This window comes from Oryx dammah, unplaced genomic scaffold (genome assembly GCF_014754425.2).
Source record: "Oryx dammah isolate SB20612 unplaced genomic scaffold, SCBI_Odam_1.1 HiC_scaffold_1, whole genome shotgun sequence".
Classification (NCBI taxonomy): Eukaryota; Metazoa; Chordata; class Mammalia; order Artiodactyla; family Bovidae; genus Oryx; species Oryx dammah.
The window spans coordinates 24,195,978-24,220,489 of NW_024070185.1; the positions used below are offsets into that span (position 1 = coordinate 24,195,978).

At 43.1% G+C, this 24,512-nt stretch overlaps 1 protein-coding gene across 3 annotated transcripts in view; it reads left to right on the forward strand.

The window, feature by feature from the left end:
- Positions 1-24,512, forward strand: part of SLC24A2 (solute carrier family 24 member 2) — a 276,734-nt gene that overhangs the window by 237,964 nt on the left and 14,258 nt on the right. For all 3 annotated transcript variants that reach the window (XM_040238391.1, XM_040238389.1, XM_040238390.1), the window contains one exon: positions 19,195-19,335. In XM_040238391.1, coding sequence (XP_040094325.1) covers positions 19,195-19,335 — 141 coding nt within the window. The remainder of the gene's footprint in view (positions 1-19,194; positions 19,336-24,512) is intronic.

Here is a 24,512-nt window from a genome sequence, read left to right on the forward strand (position 1 = left end):
AAAATAGAGACACGGCAGCTCCTTCTGCCCTTGTCTCCTCTGCCTCCTGCCCAGAGCCCCACAGTCCCTTCGCATTAGCTCAAGGGTGAGCTGGCAGAGCACCTTATGTCTGCAGCATGTGGCGGAAGGAGGCAGGCCCCAAGAACATCTGGCTGTCCGTGGGGACTCACAGTCACAGGTGTGCAGAGGGCACCCTCATCACCATGCCTGTCCGTCTGGCTGGCAGGGACAGCTATACCCCCCACACAGAAGCAGCTTGCTGCAGGGGGTTAACAGAGCCCCAGCAAACCCCTCTCTGAGCAGAGCTGTGTCCCCAGGTCTCACTCAGGGTAACAGGACAGATTTATGTACCATGCTGATACACTGAGAGCTCAAGGGCACACAGGCCTTCAGAGAGCCACCCCACCAGCTGCCCGCAGGACAGCCTGGCAGTGATTTTCAGAGCCAACACGAGAGAGTTATCAAACCTTCTAGTTTCCTCATCTGCAAAGTACAGATAATCACAGTACCTGCCTCATTCGGGATATTAGAGTTACATGAGATAATATACATAAAGCTCTTAGCACAGAGCTAAATGCTATTATTTATTACTGCCCATTTTGTTGTTCTTTAGTTGCTAAGTCATGTCCAACTCTTTTGCGACCCCATGGACTGTAGCCCACCAGGCTCCTCTGTTCATGGGATTCTCCAAGCAAGAATACTGAAGTGGGTTGCCATTCCCTTTTCCAGGGGATCTTCCCAACCCAGGGATGGAACCTGTGTCTTCTGCATTGGTGGGTGGATTCTTTACCACTGAGCCCCTAGGGAACCCTATGTGCCCATACCTACTATATAAGTAGCGTCCAAGATGTCCCTTCCCTATAGGTAAAATGTTCATTGTAGCTAAAATGAAAATTATATATAGAAAGAATATATGCATATATAATGTTTGAGTATATCCAGGGTATGATAAGCAAATAAATAAACATCTGTAGTAGGTAAATAATTATGACCCAGTATGTCACATAAAGAGTCTATCTGCAGTGCAGGAGACCCAGGTTCAATCCCTGAGTCAGGATGACCCCCTGGAGAAGGAAATGGCAACCCATTCCAGTATTCTTGTCTGGAGAATTCCATGGACAGAAGAGCCTGGTGGGCTCCAGTCCACGGGTCACAGAGAGTCTGACACAACTGGGTGACCTTCACACATATGTCAGGAAAGTGTATACAAAGTGTTCTGGGAGCCTTCCAGAGGAAGACCCAGGTGAGGAAAAGTGCAAAACCTTCAAAGAAGAGGTAATATTTGAGCTGGGCACTGATAAGTGAGTAGGAGTTTGTTGCTCAAAAAAGGAGGCTATGACAACATGTTCCCTTAAGAGGGAAGTTCATGTCAGTGATTGGTGAAAAGGCCGGAGAAGCTAGAGACTGAAATGTGAGGTGAGGAGGGAGGAGAAATCCACTTGGAAAAGTGTGTTGGGCTGAAATTCTTCCATTGTTGAATCAGAAACTTTTCAGTGCTCATCCAGTATGTGTTAGGCAATGTGCTGGGCCTTGGAAACTCTAGCAGAATTTTAGGACCATTCTAGCAGAGCAGAGAGACTGCAAATGGAAACCAAGACATAATTATGGACAACAGTGGGGCCACGAAGAAAATAAAGCCTTGTGACTCAATGGAGGGCGAGTGGAGGGGCCCCATTAGGTTGGAGGTGAGGGAAAACTTCACTAAGGAAGTGGTATTTGAACAGAGGCTAAACTTTTAAGAACAAGCCAGCCGGAACATCTGTGGTGGTCTAGTGGTTAAGACTTTGCCTTCCAATGCAGAAAAGGGTACGAGTTCAATCTCTGGTCTGGGAACTAAGATCCCACATGCCTTGCAGTGAAAAAAGAAAACATGAAGCAGAGGCAATATTGCAACAAATTCAATAAAGACTTTAAAAACAGTCCACATCCAAATAAAAATAAAAATCTTGGGAAAAAAAGAACAAGCCAGGCCAAGGGAACAGCACCCACAGAGGCAGAAATGAGCTTGACTTGTTTGAGGAACAGAGAAGTCAGTGTGGCTGGAGAGTGAGGAGCAGAGGGAGGGAAGATGGTGGCAGTGAGCTCCCAGCAGGGCTGGCCTGCCTTGAGGACCATGATACGCAAGTTGACTTCCTTCCAGGGCAACAACAAGCTGCCATAGGTTCCCAGGTGTGATTTGCACCTGTGAAAGATCCAAGAGGCTGCACTGAGGTGTAGAGATTGGATGTGCAGCAAGAAAGTGGATGGCAGTGGTGGGGCAGTGAGGTGGCTGCAGGAATTGGGGCAGAGCTGATGAGGCCTGGACCAGAGCAGTGGATGGCAAGGGAGGAGACACACGGGTATCAGGAAGGGCGTTGTGGCTCTGCCTGAGAAGTACGGACATCCCCCTGCTGGAAGCAGGGAGCTGCCATGGAGTGGCAGCATCAGCTCTGTGAGATAGGAAGAGAACTCTTTCTGAATGGCAACTAAGGGGGCAGAGTGAGGGAGGGTAGGCTCCAGGGTGGCAAGGTAAGAGCCCGTTTGGTACAAAGATTAGCAAATTGTGCTGTGCTTAGTCGCTCAGTGATGTCTGACTCTTTGCAACCCCATGGACTGTAGCCCGCCAGGCTCCTCCGTCCATGGGGATTCTCCAGGCGAGAATACTGGAGTGGGTTGCCATGCCCTCCTCCAGGGAATCTTCCCAACCCAGGGATCAAACCCAGGTCTCCCGCATTACAGGCGAATTCTTTACCATCTGAGCCACTAGGAAAGTCCTAGCAAGCTGTGCTGTGGCCAGATCTGGCCTGCAGCCTGTTTTTGAACGACCCCTGAGATAAGAACGTTTTTATCTTCTTGAAGCTTTAGATAAAAGCAGCAGCAGCATATGTGACAGAGACCATAAGGCCCAGAAAGCCTAAAATATTTACTATCTGGCCCTTTTCAGGAAAAGCTTGCCCGCCCCTCTTTTCAACCATCTGTAGTCTTCACCCAAAAAAAGAAAAAGAGAGAGAAAAAAATAACAAGGAAGCTCTTCGTGCACTTATATGGAATGATCTTCAATATATGCTGTTAAGTGGAAAAGGCAACATGCCAAGTTCATCCAGTGTACTCTTAGTAAGAGGGGAAAAAAGGAAGGAAATAACAGTAATGTGGAAGCATTTGCTTTGGATTCTGCTGAAGAAACTGGCTGATTGCTACCGAATAGCGGTCTGCGGTAAGGAACTGGGGTGGAAGGTAGACTTCTGCATACATTTTTCAGTATGTAGCCTTCTGTACCTTTTGTATTTTGAACCAGTTAACTGTTTTACCTATTCCCAAAAAATGCAACAACTAAAACCAGTAATGGTTTAAATAAAAACAGAAACAGTGGGCATTAGTCCCTTAAGAGAAAAGTCTCTGAAGACAGACCGCATGAGTTCAAATCCAAGATTTGCCACTCCCCAGCTGTGTGACTTTGGACAAGTTACTTAACCTCTCTGTTCTCATCTTTCTTCTCTCTGAAACAAGGATACTATCCTATTTCACAGCATCCTTGTGAGACTAGAATGCTCATAGAACAGTTCTTGGCGAACAATAAGCACTGCACAATTATTTGTCATTATTAGCAGTACTTGTAAAACTTTCTTTAAAATGTCTGTTAAGTAGCCCAGATGACAAGACCTCAGACCAACTATGAGTTGTAGCGTGGCTGACAGTGACTGGATGTGAGAGCTGTTTCTGAGGAAGCACTGAGACCATTTGTTAATAAATCAGTCATAGAGAGTGAACCAGAAAAAGCAGTTGTGAGTGATGCTGAAGTTTCCAGGCTGGAATGACTGAGTACCAGGGTAAATTAGAGCTGTGATTCTCGACTCAGAAAAATAGGTGTGAAATCAGGACACTTGGGCCACCTAAAGCATAGTTTCACAGAAAGAATTCAGTGCCTTTTTACTGTTGAGTTTTCTTTCTTTCCCAGTTGTATTTTTATCAAGCTCCAGGAGGAATGAGGTGTGCCTCCCAACTTTATTAATGGAAACGATGAGCCCACACACCACACACTCACCACTGATACTCTCCTGAGAGTTTAACCCATTTCATCTAATGAACCTGCTGTTTACAGAACCATATTTACAAGTGAACTAATTTTACATTGACACCTCATCTCTGAGAACTTCCTTATGTCCTGACTTTACACTGCCAATGAAGAGCACTTTAAAAGAGCACTCTGTGAGCACTTCTCTCTTTGCAGGAGTTTTGCTTCATTCGTAAATTTTGTGGAACCAAGAAAAAATTTGACTTCTCAAATGGCTTAGTGCTAATTATCTTCTCCCAAGGCCTGCTGATAGAATGCTGTTGATTCTAACACAACTGAGTTGAGCTGTCACTGAGAATTTACCGACCTTCCAAATTTTCAATGTTGAGAGTTTATCCACGTTTGAAAGACAATTCTAAAATATATTCTCTCCCACCCAGAACCCAGCATTTTCTTACATTTTAATTTTGCCAAGATGACATCACCAACTCAATGGACATGAGTTTGAGCAAATTCTGGGAGATAGGGAAGGACAGGGAAGACTGGCATGCTGCAGCCCATGGGGTTACAGAGAGTTGGACACGACTTAGCAACTGAACAACAACAGCAACAGACAACAGCCAGGTGATGGCACATGGCCTGTGTGCTCAGGGAAGCTGCCTGCCTTTCTGCATCATGGTCCTCCAGGCATAACACATCCAGACTCTTTATATACCTGCTCACAGTGGGAAGAGAGAAAGAGAAAGGCCTTGCAAATTTCTTCGATTCTGAAATCTGAAAATCTAACTCTTTCTTCATGTATTATGCTTTTTATATTTTGCAACTTTTATTTCATTTTGCCTCTAAGACTTCTCTCTGTCCTTAGGGAAATCTAAATTGTCTTTGCTTTGGTTAAGAGTTGCCTAGTTGCAGCAGCGGGCAAACAGACTTATTTAAGATTATCACATCCCTAGGAAAAGAGAATACACATACACACACACACACTCACACACACACTCACACACACTCACTTGTCTAGATAGATAACTAGATGGATATTTAGATAGATAATGAATAAAATGCCCATTTTTCTTCTTTTTTTCTCACTTTACAACTTAAATAATATCTTACTATATTAAACCCTTCCTTTCTCCCTCTGGAATTTCAGCTCTAACTTATTTCTTCCCAGCCTAGCATTGGTCTTCACCTAAACTCAATCTGGTTTTTTAAGATCTGCTCTTATAGTGCTGATTTAAATGTTTGGGTGACTAAGTAAAGGGTGAGTAGAGAAAGATGATGGATGTGATCGTAATCTTAGATTTCTCTTAAGAAAACTAAAATGCATTTTTGTTGTCATTTAAAGTTATAGCTATGATTTTAAAGCTCCGTAGAAAGACTTTATAATGAACATTGGTCCATAACATTAGCTCTGATAAGGACTCCCAAGATTATCCGAGCAGATGGTATCCAGAGTCCACATGGTGTGTTTCTTCCAAAAGTATTACCTTTAGTTAGAAAATGTTTACTTTCTTCTCAGTGACAAGATTTGGAGGTTTGTTTGTTTGTTTGGTCATGCCGAGTGGCACGTGGGATCTTAGTCCCTCAACCAGGGATGATGGAACCTGTACCCCCTGCACTGGGAGGTCAGAGTCTTACCCATTGGACCACCAGGGAAGGCCCAGCAATGTTTAACAGAGAGTTTTCATACCTCAAACCTTCCTGTTATTCAAAGAGCAAGTGTCTCTTCTAAATGATTGTGGTGTGATGGCCAGGTCAACCATTTTCAAAGTTTAAAAACAGCTAAGGACCAAATTTCCCACTATTAGTGAGATTATTCAATCTCTTGAAACATTGATGAAACATAAGAGCATTCTGGCACTCAGGAAAAGGAAGTTTTGGCAGAAGGGGAGCACGGGGCAGTGCTGGGGAGAGAGGACAAGACCTAAGTATGAAAGGGAAACAGTAGTCAAAGATTCTTCGTCAGACTGGAGTTTTCAAGGTCCAAGCCATGTTAGATCTATGATCGCCTTAGAAAAAAAAAAACTTATTAGTATCCGAAAAAACCTAGTACACACTATACAGGGGAAAAGCAAAAATTAGTGTTTTATCTACCAGGCCATAGTACATGGGTTCTATTTCCAAGGAGATAACACTTTTTTTCTCTCAATCTATACATTTATTTTTTAAGGAAAAGTTGAGATCCAGTTTCAATATCAGATGACCTGTACAATATTTACCAACTGCTTAAGATCCACACAGAGGCCTTTTGAACACAGTTAAAATGAAATAGATAGATCTGACTCTTGAGTTTCTGCCTAAATTTGAATATTGACAGAGAATAATAACTTCACTTAGAATCTTACTGTTAATAACACCATTTGTCACTGTGCTTTCTGAAGGAGTTTAAAGAAAGTCTATTAATTATTCACATAAGATACATTAAGGGCTGACTATTAATAAAAAGAAAAAAACTCCATTGCCACCCTGAAAAAAAAACTGACATTAATATCACTGGTCCTGTGAGTAACTGTAATCCAATTGATGATAAAACAATGAGAATGACTTTTGAATTATTTCTTATGATTCTTCAGTAGCTTTTATGTTGACAAATCTTCTATGATTTGTATCAGCAGGATTTACAAAGCCCATGAAAACTATACAAAAACCAATTTATAGCAGCAGTACAGAAAGAAATCCATCTTGTCTGTAGGTTGCACCTCAGAATTATTTGGGCAAAATGCAAAGTGAAGGAAAGTAATTATATTTCACCAGACCCTCCAAATGCCATTTTACATTAATATAAGATGGTTTCTTGGCTTCATGGAAAACTTGGGTCCAGACAGCTTTATCACTCACAGCAAAATATTTTGAAATCTTGGTTTCAATTCAGAGTCATGGAGAAATAGATGAAATGTTTTCAGGTTGCCATTACTGAGTGAAAGCTTATCATTTTGTGTTTGATATGCTAAATTCTTGATGCTAGGTTTTTTCCCCATCTATATGTAAAACAAACCATAAAATGGTATTTCAAGGAGGGGTGAATTATTTCCTACTGCTAGATAGGCTGAGATTAATCACTTTTTAAAAAATCTGTGTGACATTTAAATGTTCTCTGTTGGTGCTGCCTTCCCAAAAGAGATGCTTTGTAACTGACCTCTCCTTGATTTATCTCTTGGAAAGAGATAAGTGATAGACACATAGAGATAAGAGTGGAGTCAAGAGAATGACAGGTATTGGTAAATAATACGAGGGCAAAGACACTGAAAAACTCAGGGAACAAAAAGAGATTTCTCAAATACTCAGTAAAGAATGAGTGGGAAAGGGGTTATTTACTCAACCATAAAAAGGAACGAATTTGAGTCAGTTGCAGTGAGGTGGATAAACATCGAGCCTGTTATACAAAGTGAAGTAAATCAGAAGGAGAAAAACAAATATCATATATTAATGCATATATATGGAATATATAAAAATGGTACTGATGAATCTATTTGCATGGCAGAAATGGAAATATGAGTATAGAGAACAGACATTCAGACACAGTAGGAGAAGGAGAGGAGGGGACGAATTGAGAGGGTAGCATTGGCATATGTGCATTGCTATGTGTGACACAGATAGCCAGCAGGAAGCACCTGTATAGCTCAAGGAACTCAGCTCAGTGCTCTGTGTTGACCTAGAGGGGTTAGATGGGGGACAGGGAGAAATGCTCGAGACAGAGGGGACACGTGTATACTTATGGCCGATTCACAAGCCATATGTTGTTGTACAGTAGAAACCAGCACAACATTTTAAAGCAATTACCCTCCAATTAAAATAAATTTTAAAAATGAAGAATAATAATTACAAAAATAAAGACTGCAGCACTAAAGAAAGAATTATACAACATTATAAAGCAACTATGCTCCAAAAAAATTGACTTCAAATAAATTATAGCAAGTGAACATGATGATTTCTTTTAAAGCAAAAAAAAAAAAAAAAGATTCAAAATTAAGATACTTTAAAAAGGTTACTCTCTATATGGTAGGTGCGAATCAGTCTGCTTGGGCTGCCATAACAAAAAATTCACAGACTAGGCAGCTTAAACAACAGAAATTTATTTTCATCTAGTCCTGGAAGCTGGAAGTCTAAGGTCAAGGTTTCAGCCAATTCAGTTTCTGGCAAGGGCTCTCTTTCTGGCGTGCAGTTGGCTGTCTTCTCTCTTTGTTCTCATAGAGCCTTTCATACACAAAAGGGTGAGGAGTGTGGGTGGAGAGAGCAAGAAGAAGTAGAGAAGTGCTCTCTGAGGTCTCTTCTCACAAGGACACTAATCCTGTAGGATCAGGGTCTCGCTCCTATGACCTCAGTTCAGTTCAGTTCACTCAGTCGTGTCCAACTCTTTGTGACCCCATGGACTGCAGCACGCCAGGCCTCCCTGTCCATCGCCAACTCCTGTAGTTTGCTCAGACCCATGTCCATTGAGTCGATGATGCCATCCAACCATCTCATCCTCTGTCGCCTCCTTCTCCTCCTGCCTTCAGTCTTTCCCAGCATCAGGGTCTTTTCCAGTGAGTCAGCTCTTCTCATCAGGTGACCAAAGTAGTAGAGTTTCAGCCTCATCATCAGTCCTTCCAATGAGTATTCAGGGTTGATTTCCTTTAGGATGGACTGGTTTGATCTCCTTGCTGTCCAAGAGGCTCTCAAGAGTCTTCTCCAGCACTACATATGAATTTTGGAGGGACACAACACTCTGTCCGTAAGAGTCAGTAAGGACTCATCTTTGAGTTGAGTAACTGAATTTTTCCAAATGCAACTCTGATTTTTCATCATTGTGTCTAACAGACTTTCTTCTTTATGGCTATCCTGTTTTTATTCCCTTTTTAAACAGGAAAGGCAAATGGCAAGTGAAATTGTCTTTATAGCCCTTTGCTGACCCATTCCAGAACTCAGAGTTTGCTCTCAAAATGACTCATACACACCTTGTTTGGCAAGCCCTGATCAATAGCTCGGGGGTCCCCAAAATCCATTTTCCCCTGTGTCACTTAGAGGTTTTGAGCATAGGTCTTTAGGTCCGTGAGACCAAAATGATCCACAACCCAGTAGTGAAGAATTTTTATGGGTTGATCTTTTGAATTTCAAGCATGACATTCTAGTTCTGTAACAGACAAAGTGAAAGCTGCTGGTATGTTGACCACACTAATTGGCTAACAGGTCTAGGGAAACAAAAATGAAGATGAGGTGGAAACCACTTACTGTCCCTGAGGCAGCTGGTATTTCTGGTGGGAGTTTATAATAAATTTCTATTGCTCAAACCACCTAATCTGTGGTGTTTGTTGTGGTGGCCCAAGCAGACTAATAAGTAACCATATGGATATTTATTATTTTTTTAAATCTCATTTTTAATAGATTTCCTTGGTGGTAAAGCACTTCATGGAATGTTTTTTGGCACCTTCTACTTGCCAAATAGATGTTGATTTCAGAGCTTTTCACTGTATTAAAGTATGACTGTGCATTTTTGGTAATTTTACGTTTGAGAGCTCCAACTCTAGTATTGTTTTTAGCTCTGCACAAAACACAGAATCAAGGTGTCACAATATTATGAGTGTGCTTGGAAGCTTTGTTTCAGATAAAAACTCTGCTTACAGCCTATCTACTGAAATAAAAGAGCGTTTTCTCCTTAGGGCTGTGGAATTTTCCCTTTCATCTTATTTACAAAGGTCTTCTATTTATTCCTCTTACCAAACAGGAAAGTAAATTAGATTGTTGACATCACTACAGTCAATGAATGCTCAATAAGTGTTGGATGAATGGATATATGGGGGAACACAGTTATTGCAGTTTCCACTTTCACATGAAAAAATTGAATTATAGAATTTTATTGCTTGGAAGTATTATAATTCACCAAGTCAAACTTCTTTCTTCTGGACATCTTTGAAGAAGTTATTCTCCTAACCATTTATTAACAATAATAATAATAACTAACATTTACTGAGTGTTTACTCTGTGCCAAACACAGTTCTAAGTGCTCTTCCCAGATTATCTCAGTTAACACAATCACATTGTAAAGGAATGTCCTGGAGCACAAGTGGGTCTTCTTTGTCTATTAATCCCTTCTCCAACAATCCCTTCATTAGGTAAGACACTTTCAGTATTTCTTTTCTCTCTAGGAGCATCCCACGCACACACCTTTCCACCGGTTCCCAAGGAAACCTAATTGGAAAAATAAAACATGCCACCTCTGTCAAAGAGAGTATTTTTAATCCTTCAATAATGAAAAAGGACAGATATAGGAGGAGAAGCACATCATCCCTGTTCAAAGATGATGCTGTTTTGTTGGGCATATTCTTCCCCTGAGGTTCCACTGGCCTTTGAACATGGAATGCTAGAGTCTGGAAATAACCCGCCTCCTGTTTCATTGCTTGCTAAAGTGAGCCTCAGGAAAGTTTATGATTGTAAAGGGCTTAATCCATCTCCTCCAGTGTCCCCTAGATATTCATTTTAGAAGTAGCCAGTACAGGATTATCCACCATTATGAGAATCAGGGGTGACATCAAGCAATGAAATGGCCATAAAATCTCAAGCCCTCATTTTGGTGTACTTGCCTGTCACCTCATCCTATATCAAACCTGAGCTAAACTTCTGCACATTTTTCTTGGACAGAGATGCTAAAGGACAAGTCTTTCTTTTTCACCTAATTTGGAGTTCTGACATTCATTGATATCTTATCAGCACCTACATTTCTTTTGTAAAACAAAAAAAAATGTATTGGAGGATAGTTGCTTTACAATATTGTGTAAGTTTCTGCTGCAAAGTGTATCAGCTATATGAATGTAAGTGTGTGTGTATATATATATGTGTGTGTGTGTGTGTGTGTGTGTATCCCCTTTTTTTTGGATTTCCTTCCCACTTAGATCACCACAGAGCATTGATTGGAGTTCCCTGTGATATACAGTAGGTTCTCATTAATTACCTGTTTTATACACAGCAGTGTATATATGTCAGTCCCAGTCTCCCAGCTCTTCCCACCCCTCCTTTCCCCTTTTGGTGTGTCCATACATTTGTTCTCTATGTCTGTGTATTTGTTTCTGCTTTGCAAATAGGTTCATCTGTACCATTTTTCTAGATTGCACATACATGTGTTAATATACGATACTTCTTATCTTTCTGACTTACTTCTAAACTTGTACCTGGCTCTTTGGAGATGTCACTCAAGGAGGTAGAGGAGGGAAGAGAGCATCACAGTGGCCCCCACTCCCCACACACACTTCCAAATCTGCCCTTCATTTCCCCTTCAAAGCTGCCTTGGATGCAGTAAGAAAAATACCACAGACTGTGTAGCTGACTAATGGAAATTTATTTCTTACAATTTGGGAGGCTGAGAAGTCCAAGATTAGGTGGCTGTTGCAGCCTGCTTCCTGGATCGTAAATGGACATTTAGTCAGTATGTCCTCATATGGCAGAAGGGCAAGCTAGCTTCCCAGTTATGTATAAGGACACTAATCCCAGTCATGAAGGCTCCGCCACCCTGACCTGATCACCTCCCCAGACTCCACCCCTGAACACCATCACTGTGGGGGTTAGGGTTTCATCATCATGAATTTTGGAGGGACACAAATATCCCATCCATAGCAGACTCAAGAAAGAGAGTGCACCTAAGAATCAGGTGTTTCTGATCAGCTTTTTCAAGGAAGTGGGCCATGCAACCCACCAGGAATTAAGCTCAAGAAAATCAAACAAAATTATGTCAATTACATGCTTAGTGTTTGTCATAGCTAGCATTGCTGTTTCAGTAGATTTGATTTACTTCAAAGAGCTGAGAAGCCAGGTGTAACTGAACGGAAAGCACATTCATACCTGTGTTTTAGGAGTGAGGAGGGAAGGCCATGTGGTATTTTGGAAGAGCCTTGGGTTGGGTGTGAAAGGAATCTGGCACTGCGACCTTCCTTCTTTCCACATATCACTTCATCTTAGGGTCCAAGTAATGGGGGTGGGCTCAAAGACCCGGGTCTCCTCCAGCTCTGAAATTCTGGGGCCCTAAAGCTCCTCTACCAAATGATTGCAGAGGCCTATGATTGCAGCTTGTCTTTCATGATCATTCAGTGTCCACATGATGAAATGAATGACAAGTTCTTGGACAGGAAGGTGAAGTGAAGTGAAGTTGCTCAGTCATGTCCACCTCTTTGTGACCCCATGGACTGTAGCCTAACAGGCATCTCTATCCATGGGATTTTCAAGGCAAGAGTACTGGAGTGGGTTACCATTTCCTTCTCCAGGGGGTCTCCCGCATTGTAGACAGACGCTTTACCATCTGAGCCACCAGCCAAGTCCACAGGAATGTAGTCCCACATTAAAACAATGCAGGAGACAAGCAAACTCTGCTTCACAATGACAAGGTTTTAAAGGACTTTGAGGGCCAATAAAGGGGTGAGGTACACCAGGTCCAGATGCCTTGCAGGTGGCATGGATGTGTTCTTTCTCTATTCCAGCATTTCCGTTAACTTGCCTGAGGGCACACAGCTAGTTAGTTGCAGAGATGAGGTTAAGGACAGAAGGGAAGAGGATTAACGTTTGCTGATCCCCTGGTCTCTTTCAGGTACTGTGCATCCTGCGATTGCCCCAGTCTATAGATGAATGCCTCCCATGTAGCCTAGATTTTTCACGTGTTTTATTAGTGGCTTTTGTTGAGGGTGACAGTTTTAATATTCTTGATACACTCACCCGCCCAGCCTCATGTCTCAGGCTCAATGAATGTTTTTATGGATAGTTTTTCCCACTCCTAGCCCCTGGGGACCCTGTTGGGGATTTGTAGCATGCACCACACTCCATGAGCTTTGCCCTGCTTGATCATTCATGCGGGCACCTGTGTGGCTGCATTGTAGAGGTATAACTGATGCTTTTTCCTACAGATATAGAATCGGCAGCAATAATAAATGTATTAGGGACTATTATTTTTAAGTAGAAGTACAAATCACTTCCTGGAGAAGGGCATGGCAACCCACTCCAGTATTCTTCCCTGGAAAATTCCATGCACAGAGGAGCCTGGCAGGCTACAGTCCATGGGGTTGCAAAGAGGCGGACATGACTGAGTGACTAACACTACTTGCACTACAAATCACTGTAAATCTTCACCTGCCCCCGGCTTGACCTTGGCCCAGTGTTTTAGCATAGATGAATTCTGTTTCTACATAGACAGGAAAGTACTGGCATTGTACTTTATTGAGCATCATGCCACACTGAAGGGACTTTCCGGTGAAAAGAGGTGACATTCTATAGTGCTGAACTGAGTGGTCCTTTTGTGGGGGTTAAAGGAGAACCGAACCCCCACCAAGTTGAGAGCGAGGCAGATTCAGGTTATCCTCTGAGACTGCTCCTTGTGAACTGGAGATGAGATGTTATTACCGATCAATAAAACTGAACTCAAAGATGGCCTATTTTCAGATGCCTCCCGGGCGTTCATTTTAATTCTCTGCTAACAGAGATTGCATTAAAGTGGGCTCAACTTCACACTGGAATTCTGCACAGTGCCCTTCTCAGATAAAAATAAGAAATTGTGTTGCTTCCAAGAAATATTTTTCTGGCTGGAGAGGCAGCTACTGGACTAACGAATCCAACTCAGGCCCCTCCACTGGAAACGTGACACTTGTGCTGGGGCAAACCATCCAGACCAGGTCCAAGTGGAAACAGTACAAGAATCATGTGCAAAGAAGCTGAACAAATTCTCATGCTGCTGCTGCTAAGTCGCTTCAGTCATGTCCAACTCTGTGCGACCCCATAGATGGCAGCCCACCAGGCTCCCCCATCCCTGGGATTCTCCAGGCAAGAACACTGGAGTGAGTTGCCATTTCCTTCTCCAATGCATGAAAGTGAAAAGTGAAAGTGAAGTCGCTCAGTCATGTCTGACTCTCTGCAGCCCCGTGGACTGCAGCCTACCAGGCTCCTCCATCCATGGGAGTTTCCAGGCAAGAGCAAGTGGGGTGCCATTGCATTCTCTGGATTCTCATGCTACTAGACCACAAACAAGACAGACTGCTGCCATTCCTCCCATTCACTAGATAAAGGAAAATAAAACTAAGTTGTTTGCTCCAGAGACCTCCCAATAGGTGCTGACTCCTGGAACTGTTCTTGTCTAACTGTAGGTAGGTATTCTGATAGCCAGACCTCTAGATTCCAACCTTCAGTATTGATAAATGAATCCAAGAAGGTAGGTGTCCATTTATCACAATGTTGTCACAGAGAGTAACATCTCACCTTTGTCTCTTCTCCTCTCTTTCTCTCTCTCTCTCTCATAAAGTTATCCCCCAAATTCTGTAGGATCACTGCAGAGTTGTATTTCTAGGTCTGTCCCATCTTGCTTCACAAAGATTTGGGGCTGCTTGCAAAATACATCTGATGAAAGAAAAGGATAAAATGACTATTTTTAAGAAAATGCAGCAAAGGATGGAAAAGATAGGGGGAAATGTGTCAGTAAGACTAGACTAGAAAAGACTAGACTAAGGTGAGCTCAGATCCCAGTGCTGTGGTTGCTGGTCAGGGGTTACAAATTTGCCTCTGAACTCCCCAGTGCAAAGAAATAAATAGCATCATTTCCCTGATTCACAGATGTCTCAAAGTTTCTAGAAGAAGCATGAGTTTTCCTAGTGCTAAGATGTGAAAGATTTTTCTCCCTTGATTCCTCATAAAGAGGCCACCAGATCAGCTAGGATAAGTTTCCAACATTAGCAACCAAAACCCCAAATGACAGTGACTTAAATAAGATAGAATTTTATGTCTCTCCCAAGTCTTTATAGGCAGCCGAGGGCCAGAATGGCTCTTGATAGGTGTCAAAAGTCAGATTCTTTTATACTCTTTCTCCACCTTGTGGGTCCAAGACGACTGTTCAGACTCTGGCCAAAATGTCCCCATTCCTGGAAGGAGGAATGAGTGATGAAGGATACACCTCCACCCTTTAAAGACACATCCTAGAAATTGCAGAAGATACTTCCCATTCCATCTCATTGGCCAGAACTTAATCCCATAACAACACCTTGCTACAAGAAAGGTTGGAAATAGAGACTTTATTCCAGGCCCAGGTAAAAGGAGGCCGTCTGTCCCTAAAGGGCAATATGTTAGGTTTCTAGGGCTGCCATTAAAAAAAAAAAAAAATCAGAGGCCAGGTGGCTCAAACCACAGAAATTTATTTCCTCACAGTTCCAGAGGCTGAACATCCAAGATCAAGGTGTCTATAGGTCATTTTCTGCTGAGGCCCCTCTCCTTACAGTTGGCTGCCTTCTTGCTTTATCCTCATGTGGTCTTTCCTCCGAGCACGCACATCCCTGGTGTCTCTCTGAGTCCTAAGCTCCTATTATAAGGACACCAATCAAAATGGGTTAAGACCTGTCATAATGGCCTCATGTTAACCTAATCACCTTTTTAAGGGCCTTGTCTCCAGTCACAGCTAAGGTCCTGGGGGCTGGGACTTCAACACAGGAATTTGGAAAAGACACAATTCAATCCGTAACAGGCAGAATAGATACTAGAGAACAACCAGAAGCTCTTGCTGTGTCATTTGCCAGCATCCTCGTAACGGACAAGAATAAATTCTTTGATGCTGTTTGTTCTGTCTCCCCTTTGAAATTCAAATCTCTTGATCCTCCACCACCTACTGTTCCTGCCAGGCTGCATTAGCTCCTTCAAGACTGGACAACCAGAATATCACTGTGTGGAAACTTAGAGTCACGTGTTTTAGTCTCAGGGTTTCCATGTCAGGGATTGTTGTTTAGTTGCTAAGTTGTGTCCGACTCTTTGCAACCGTATGGACTATAGCCCACTGGGCTCCTCTGTCCATGGGATTCTCCAGGCATGAGTAGGGAGTGGGGTGCTGTGCCCTCCTCCAGGGGATCTTCCTGACCCAGGGATCAAACCCACATCTGTTACATCTCCTACATTGGCAGGTGGGTCCTCTACCCTCTAGCCCCACCTGGGAAGCCTGTGTCAGGGGTTGCAAAGTCAGTCATTGCTGCCCTGATTTTGCATAATTCTAGGGATTCTACGGAGACCCCAGATCTTACGCTATTCTAAACCCTTCTATCATGAGACAGTTGACTTTTTGTTTTTGGATCATTTTTGCATTTTCTCCGGATATGCTACAGAAGTTTTAGGAGGTAAGGATGGGTTATTGCAAGGTCAAAGCCAGGATGCCACAACTCCAGGAAAAACTGGAAAATCATTGCCCAGCCTTTCCTGGGGTTGAGATAAATGAGCATGCCAGAAGCCCCCGCTTGGGCAAAGGCAAAACAAGCCCCAGCCTTGGAACAGTACTTTTTTCCCACTTTTCTCACTAGCTTGCAAGCTGTCACCCATTGAACCAGAGTGAGATTGCACTTGGCAAAAAGACAAAGAGAATTTCCCCTAAGACATACTGACAGCCTTGCTCCCTGGGTACCTCTCAAATCCTCTGCAGGGTTCTGGGCCCCTGAACTTCTGTCTATGGCAAGCTTCATCCACAAGAGTCCATGACGTCACCACAGAGAGCACTGTTTGTGAAGCTTGAGACCCAGCATCTTCTCCTTGTCCATTTCTGCTCTAGCAAACAGCCACCTTAAATGCAGCTTTTGGAAGGCATACAATATAGCTAATTGTTTGCGCTGGATGGTAGTGTGTTTAGAGCTTATGCATCTAAACAGACAATTATTTTGCACTGTTTGCTGGTGGCACTGCCTGCCTGGTGACTTTGGCAGATGGAGAAAGGAGCTAATCCGTAGGTTATAAGCAGAAGGGTTATTGATGAAATGTCACCATCTGTTGGTGTCATTAAAATGATATGAGTTATAAAGAGTTGCTTTTGCCTTTTTCTCTGACAAAAAGATTAACTTAGAGTCTAGAGAGAAGTTTCTAGATTGCAGATGGCAGTGGGGGACCTGACCGTGGCGGGGTCGGGGAGTGTCCATTCTGGAAGGGGAAGGAGCTTGATGAACAGATCAGATTGATGGGTCTTCAAGGAAGTGCTGGACTCCTCTCTATCTGAATAAAACCACTCACCTTGCATGAGACAGGGTACTTATTACATGTGATGTAAGATCTCAACTCTCCCATGATCCTCCCTATTCCTGAGGCATCTCGCAGGTGGGGAGCAGAAAGTCATTCATTTGGAGTAAAACAAGAAAGATCATATCCGGAAGGAAACAGTTGACATGTACCTCTTTTCTACTCTTCACTGGTCTCATTACACAGAGATTATTCATGTAGTCAACTGACCTCTTGGGAGGCTTGGTGAGCCCTATAGGGAGTGATATTTGCTATATCTGCTCCATCTTCTGGGAGAAGGTGGAGGTGGCTCAGAAGAGGAACCAGGAGCAGCGCACCCAAGCTTCTGTCAGGGGTAGGAGCCCTAGGGATGGGTAAAGGAAACAGTGGATGGACCCTACATAGCAAAAGAAACAGCTTTTGCTTTTGTTGACTTTCTCTGTTGACCTTCTATTTTCAGTGTCATTGATTTCTTCTCTGATTTTTATTATCTCTTTTCTCCTGCTTACCTTGGATCTAATTTGTGCTTCATTTTCCTGTTTCCTAAGGTGGAAACATAGACGACTGATTTTAGATCCTCCTTCTTTTCCAACAAATTGCAGAACAAGGAGATGGAGAACATAAGAAGCATATTTAATGAAGATCCAGACAACCCAAATAATGTGCACCAACTTCCTGATTCTGCCTTATTACCTAATCCTCTTAATTCCCTCGTATTTGGTGTTTAAAATTCTTTCACCTGCTGCCAAGGACATACACTCATATAGAAAGAACCTTTTTCAGTATGGCTTAAGATTAGCTTTTTTAATTATTTGTTTCAACTCCTGGAGAGAAAGTGAGGGTGATTATGTAAGCCACTAAAAATCCTTTTGGCAGTATTAGGGCAGGAATGAGTGGGTCACACTCATTCCTGCCTCTAGTCACATGCTTTTCCTGTAGACCACATGGCCTGAGACTGGCCCACCTACCACCTCCCTAGGGAGAGGTGCTGGTGGGATTCAGTGCTACTGCTTGAAATACTCCAGGACACTGGAAGCAAGAGTCCCAGGTCAGGGACACAGGAGAGCAGGAGCTGTGTGTGTTATTTATATGGTCTCAAAAGGAAGCATCAGCGGAAAATTCCTATTGATATTTTTAGATCTGACGCATGGTCCTGACTGCTACACTTTCATGTTTAAACAAGCAGGGAAGGGAGTGATGGATGCTATCTGCAGTACTGTGTTGGAGGTTTGGAGGGCCCATCTGACAGGCTAATGGTCATCCTGCCAGGCCCGGATCTGCCTTCTGCCCCCTTTTGCTCTGGGAGTTCAAAAGCTGCTGACTTCAGCAGGCAGCAAATAAAACACAGGCTGCTTGCTGCCTGGACAGAAACACTGAGAATTACCCCCAGCTCTGCGGCCCTGTGCACGCCACACCCACACATTTAGCACCTCTACTTCCATCCTCTTGTTTCTCGGCAAATGCAACACTGTTGTTGTTTAGTGGCTAAGTCATGTCCAATTATTTGCGACCCCATGGACTGTAGCACACCAGGCTCCTCTGTCCATGGGATACTCCAGGCAAGAATATTGGAGTGGGTTGCCATGCCCTCCTCCAGGGGATCTTCCCAACCCAGGATGGAACCTGAGGATTCTTTTACCACTGAGCCAAATATATGTTGCATTCAACAGGGGAAGCCTACAAATGCAACATAAATTTGCATAATTGGGGACATGGTTTCCCCTGTGAAGTTCATGGATCGGAGCTGTAATTCACTCTAGTTGAAATGATCAATTCAGGAAGCTAGAGAATGTTCAGGGAAAGGAAAATGAAGTGAAGTCGCTCAGTCTTGTCTGACTCTTTGCAACCCCATGGACTATAGCCCACTGGGCTCCTCCATCCATGGGATTTTCCTGGCAAGAGTACTGGAGCCGGTTGCCATTTCCTTCCCCAGGGGATCTTCCCAACCCAGGGATAGAACCCAGGGCTCCCACATTGTAGGCAGACGCTTTACCATCTGAGACACCAGGGAAGATAAAAAGGAAAGGAAGTTCTTAAATCCACATGGCTGAGCAATGTATTTCTTGTTCCTGAGATTCAGACTGTGACAGACGGGATTTTCTTATAGACCTAAAAAGTCCATAGATGAAAGCAGCTGAGATGACCCAAGAAAGCTCCTAGTGGCATCCGGAGATTCCCTCCTTGCTTTGTGGCCCGAGAACATTATTGTCTTTTTTGTTTATTTGTTTATCTCTCTGTTTCTACAACAGACCACAGAGGCAGGTGAAGATGAAGAAGACCAGCCTCTCAGCTTGGCCTGGCCTTCTGATCCACGCAAACAAGTCACATTCCTAATTGTTCTCCCCATAGTGTTTCCTCTCTGGATTACCTTACCTGATGTTCGAAAACCTGTAAGTAAAGCTTTTTTTTTTTTTTTTTAATTTATTTCTTGTCGGGGAGGAGGGGAAGCGCAGCATATAACAAGAGACTGCTCCTGAAAGGAAAGGAAGAAAGGATGACATATACACATGTGTATGTATATATGTGCTTGAAATTTCTCTGGACAGATGCACGATGATAGTGATTGTTCTGGTTAGCAAATATACATAGTGAACCACTCCCCCAAACTTAGTGGTGTCAAATGACAACCAGGTTATTTTGCTCGTGGATCCTGTGGATCAGGGATTCAAATGGACACGCTGGGGATGGCTGGTCTCTGTTCCAGAACGTCTGTGGCCTCAGCTGGGAAGGCTTAGATGACTGGGGGCTAGAACTTTTTGGTGGAGAAGGAAATGGCAACCCACTCCAGTACTCTTGCCTGGAAAATCTAATGGATGGAGAAGCCTGGTGGGCTGCAGTCCATGGGGTCAAGAAGAGTCGGACACGACTGAGCGACTTCATTTTCACTTTTCACTTTCATGCATTGGAGAAGGAAACGGCAACCCACTCCAGTGTTCTTTCTTGGAGAATCCCAGGGACAGGGGAGCCTGGTGGGCTGCCATCTGTGGGGTCGCACAGAGTCAGACACAACTAAAACGACTTAGCAGCAGCAGCAGCAGAACTCTCTGGAGATTTCTTCACTCGTGTTTCTGGCACCTGAGCAGAGATGATTCAAAGTCTGGGCTCAGTTGGGATCATCTCCTAGAGAACCTATGGCGGCATAGGGATGTATGGCGGCATCAAGTCAGATGTCTTTCCTAAGAGGTCCGGGCTCCAAGAGTCAGTGTTCCTGCTACACAAGAAGAAGCTCCTTGGTCTCTGGTTAGTCTAGTCTCAGCAGTCACATAGAGTCACCTCCACTGAACTCTACTAGTCAGAGCGATCATAAATCGTCTAGGGCAACAAAATTATCAGTGTCCTACAGCATATGACACCCTTGATGGCAGCAATTTCAAAGAATTTGCAACCATGTTTTAAAACTACCACAGTGTTTGTCTCTGCAAAGGGGAAATGAAGGTCTGAGGCAGAAGGGTGACTTACATTTTGTTGACTGTTTGTGTACACAAATTACTCATTCAATTCAAAAAATAATCTAAAGCAATGCATTCGTGTGGTATAAATGCATATATGTCTGATCTGCTCCCTCCAGGATTATCATTACCATAATCAATATTATTATCTTCCATGAGTGTGTACTGGGTGCTATGAACACAATACCATCTTATAATCAGCAAAGTACAGTCTGAGTGTAGATCAGCTTAAAAGAACATCCCGTCCAGTGTTGTCAAACTGGGGTCTTGGGCCACTGCTTCAAAAGGTGAAAGAACTAATGACAAAGAAATAAAGAGAAACAGCTCCTCTTTTTTATTATGGGCCTTCAAACATGTACTCATTCAACAAAAGTGTATATCTACTAATTTTATATATATACATATATATAGGCATAAGTAGAAAGAAACTTAGGCAAAAGGAGTTAACTAGCTCACACCTGGTCACTTCCTAGGGCACGGAGCTGAGATTCACACCCAGGCCCATGTGACCACACAGCTTGGGTTCTTCCTCATATTTCTTGGTGCCAGAAGGTAAAAATACGAAAACATTTCTAAAAGCATTTGGAATAGAATACTGCAATAACATCCAGCATAAGTTAGCATCCTTCTTCAAAAGCCCCAGGATGATCCCACTTTCCTCATTTGAAAAAGACTGGAGAAACATCCTGTCTCATTACTCTGTTCTGACCCAGAAATAAGCCAACCTGACAGAGAGCCTTGTCTTATCAAGTACAGGCCAGGAATGACCCCTCACGTAGAGACCCCTGGCATTAGACGTTTGCTAGGAAAGGGTGAATGTAGCAGGTGTGGCTCATTTAAAGCACTATCTAGGTTTCTTTGTTCAAGATGCTGTTACAGAGCATCTGCTCCATACAAAGGCCTGGCTTCCTGGAAACCTGCAGCCAAATAGCTGGAATGCATTCAGCTTCTTCTTGGCTCCCATCACAAGGACATTTCTGAGATGCACATGCTCACATGCGCTCACTCACGCATTGCCTCTCTCTCTCCCTCTCTCTCTGTCACCATTGCTCTGCCATTTAGCTCAATGCTTTTGCTTAGCTCAGGGAGGAAAATAAGGGAGACAGACAGGGTTTCCTAAATTCCCACAGCAGGTCTAGTGTGATATGGCCCAGAGCAGAGGGGCCTGGTTCACTAATAAGACTGATCAATGTTATAAAGTAGATAACCAACATGGATCTATTGTACAGCACAGAGAACTAGACTCAGTGTCTTACAATAACCTGTCAAGGAAGAGAATCTGAAGAATATATACATATAGTGTGTGTATATATATATATATATATATAGGACTGAATCACTGTACTGTACACTTGAAACATGATATTGTAAATCAATTCTACATCAATTTTTAAATTTAATAATTTTTAAAATAACTTTTAAAGAAAAAAGTGATTGATGTCAGTGTACAACTGCTGGAGCATCAGGAGGACATGCAGGAATGGGAGGAGGTTGCCAGCGACTCACGGTCCTGGAACCTCAGGGCTGGGTGGGCCTCAGAGCAAAAGCTGGCAGAGTTACTCATTCCCTCTGTGATCCAAGTCAAGGAAGCTGTTAGGGAAGATCAGTGTTCTCAACCAGGGACTCCTGGATCACAAACAGGACTCCACCATGGCTACAGTTAGACCTGCCCTGGCTGACGCTGTAATCCCCAGGGTGCAAAGCGAGCAGATGCAGCCGAACAGGGTGCTCCCCATGCAGCGCTGAGCAGTACCCCCCAGGAACCAGCCCCCACTGCGTATGCTGGGGTGGCCGGCGCGATTTTTCCTCTCTGTACCCCCAAGGGCCATTGCTGTGTGGACTGGATTTTCTTCTGTCTTTTCCTGAGTATACCATGTGCTGTTCCAAGCAGAAATGCGGCTCTTAGATAGAACCTTGGGTGTTTGTAGATTTCCTCAGCAAATATTTATTGAACACATATTATATGCCAGGCATCAAGCTTTATGCCCTAAAAGTGACATAAAATCACATCAGTCACAGTTCCTCTTTTTTTTTTTTTTTTCAATGTTTTGGCCACACCATGCTGGCATGTGAGATCTTAGTTCCCCGACCAGGGATCAAACTCAATCCCCTGCACTGGAAGTGCAGAGTCTTAACCACTGGACCTCCAGGGAAGCCCCACAATTCCTATTTTTAAGTTGCTCTAAACTCAGTACAGGAAACAAAGCACGTCCCTATAGAACTAAAGGGCAAGATTGTACAGCCTTACTAGTGAGCGTAGCTAGACTCAAACCCAGGTCTCCTGAGTCTGGAGCATTCTCATGCTACCATGTTGATTTTAGTGGTTTTTCCCACATGACACACACATTGTGCAATCATGGGAAAGTCACATGTCAAATCTCGACCTCATATTTCCTGCTTTGTGAAATACAGCAGTGGAGGAAGATCTCTAGATTTCTGGCCAGCTGTAACATTCTGTGATTCAGGAAAACATAGATAACCATCGATGGCAGTAGTCCCAGTTTACTCTCGGAGCATACTGGCTTGAGTTACATGGTCATTCTCTGCATATATGGAATGCCAAACGAAAAAAGCATGCTGGTTGGTACAAAGGCCAGTAAGCAGCTTCTTGCTCATGCTCAGCTCAAGAGAGGTTCATTAGGTTTGATCTTGTGTAAGTTAGCTTTTGTTGTATAACATCCCAAAACTTGGTGACTTAAAACAACAAGTATTCTTTTAGCCCATAATCCTCTGAGTTGGCGATGTCACTGAGGCTCGGCCTGATAGTTCTACTGCTCACTTACACAGCTGGAGGCTGGTATGTCAGCTGGAACACCTTGATTCTCTTCCACATGGTCTTCTGTCCTTAAGCAGTCTAGCCTGGGCTTATGCATATGACAGCTAAGTTCCAAGAGCATTGAGAATGAAAGCCACAAAGCCGCAAAGATCTAGTTTAGCGTCTGCATGCTGCTGTCATTTCTACCACATTCTATTGGTCAGAGCAAAGCCTAAGGCCAGCCCAGATTCAAAGGCTTGGGAAACATACCTTATCTGTCCGTGGGAGGAATTGTAACGTGATGTGGCCATTTTTTTTCAGTCTGCCACTGTCCTCATGTCCTGCCACAGGGCCTCTTAAAAAATTACCCAGGGAGAGAAGAGACACTTGCTGCTCCTCAGAGCCTGGTAGCTCTGCCTCCTGAGTTGTTTTTGACTTACCCATGGAGATGAACATCCCAAACCTTGACAATAGTTACAATGAAGACAGGATTTTTTAAAATGTATACACATCTAGTTTCAGAGTAAATTGTACCCCTACTTGTTTTTATTTCCACTTCATTTATATGCAAATTGTATGACAGTGTTTGCTGAATTATGCATACTTTCAGCTCAGATAATTAATGTGGGTTTCACATTTATAGTTTTCTTAAATTAGTGGCTTTGTTTTAAAAGTCCAAGAGCTGAAATGCAACCTTAATGTCTTTGATGAAAACTGAAAATATTAAAGGAAACAAAGACCCCCTAAAGTTACATTTTCTCATGGCCTAGGATGGGTGTTCTTCCAAAACAGGAATGCATGAGATATCAAAACATGACCCATCAGATCTAGGAAGGTACTTAGAACTCACCCAGGATTTTGCAGTTGCTGTCATGCATTAGTCCATTCACAAGTATTTATTACGTGTATACTATGAACCAAGGATGGTTCTAGCAAGGATGGAGTGATTGAGGCCCTGAGAGTTTGAGTGACCTGTCCAAGCAAGACCAGCTAATAAGAAACAAAGCCAAGACTCTAGGCCAGATGTCTGTGATCATTTTCACCTCCCTGAGTTTCAGTTTTTTCCTCTGTTAAAAATCAAATTGAGGTTAATACTGTCTAATAACAACTCCCATTACTATCTGAGCACTTGTTCCATGCACAGAGTTTGCTAGACATTTCATGTGCATGAAATCCTCAATACAACTAGATATTGTTATTCCCCTCATTTTACAGAAACTGAGACATAGAGAGATGAAATAATTTGTCTCAGGGCACATTGCTGGTAATTGATGAGCAAGGATTACTACTGGTCATAGTAATCCAGAGACCATACTTTCAATCTTTAACAGGATTGCTTTGAAGAACTTTGTTAAATATGTAT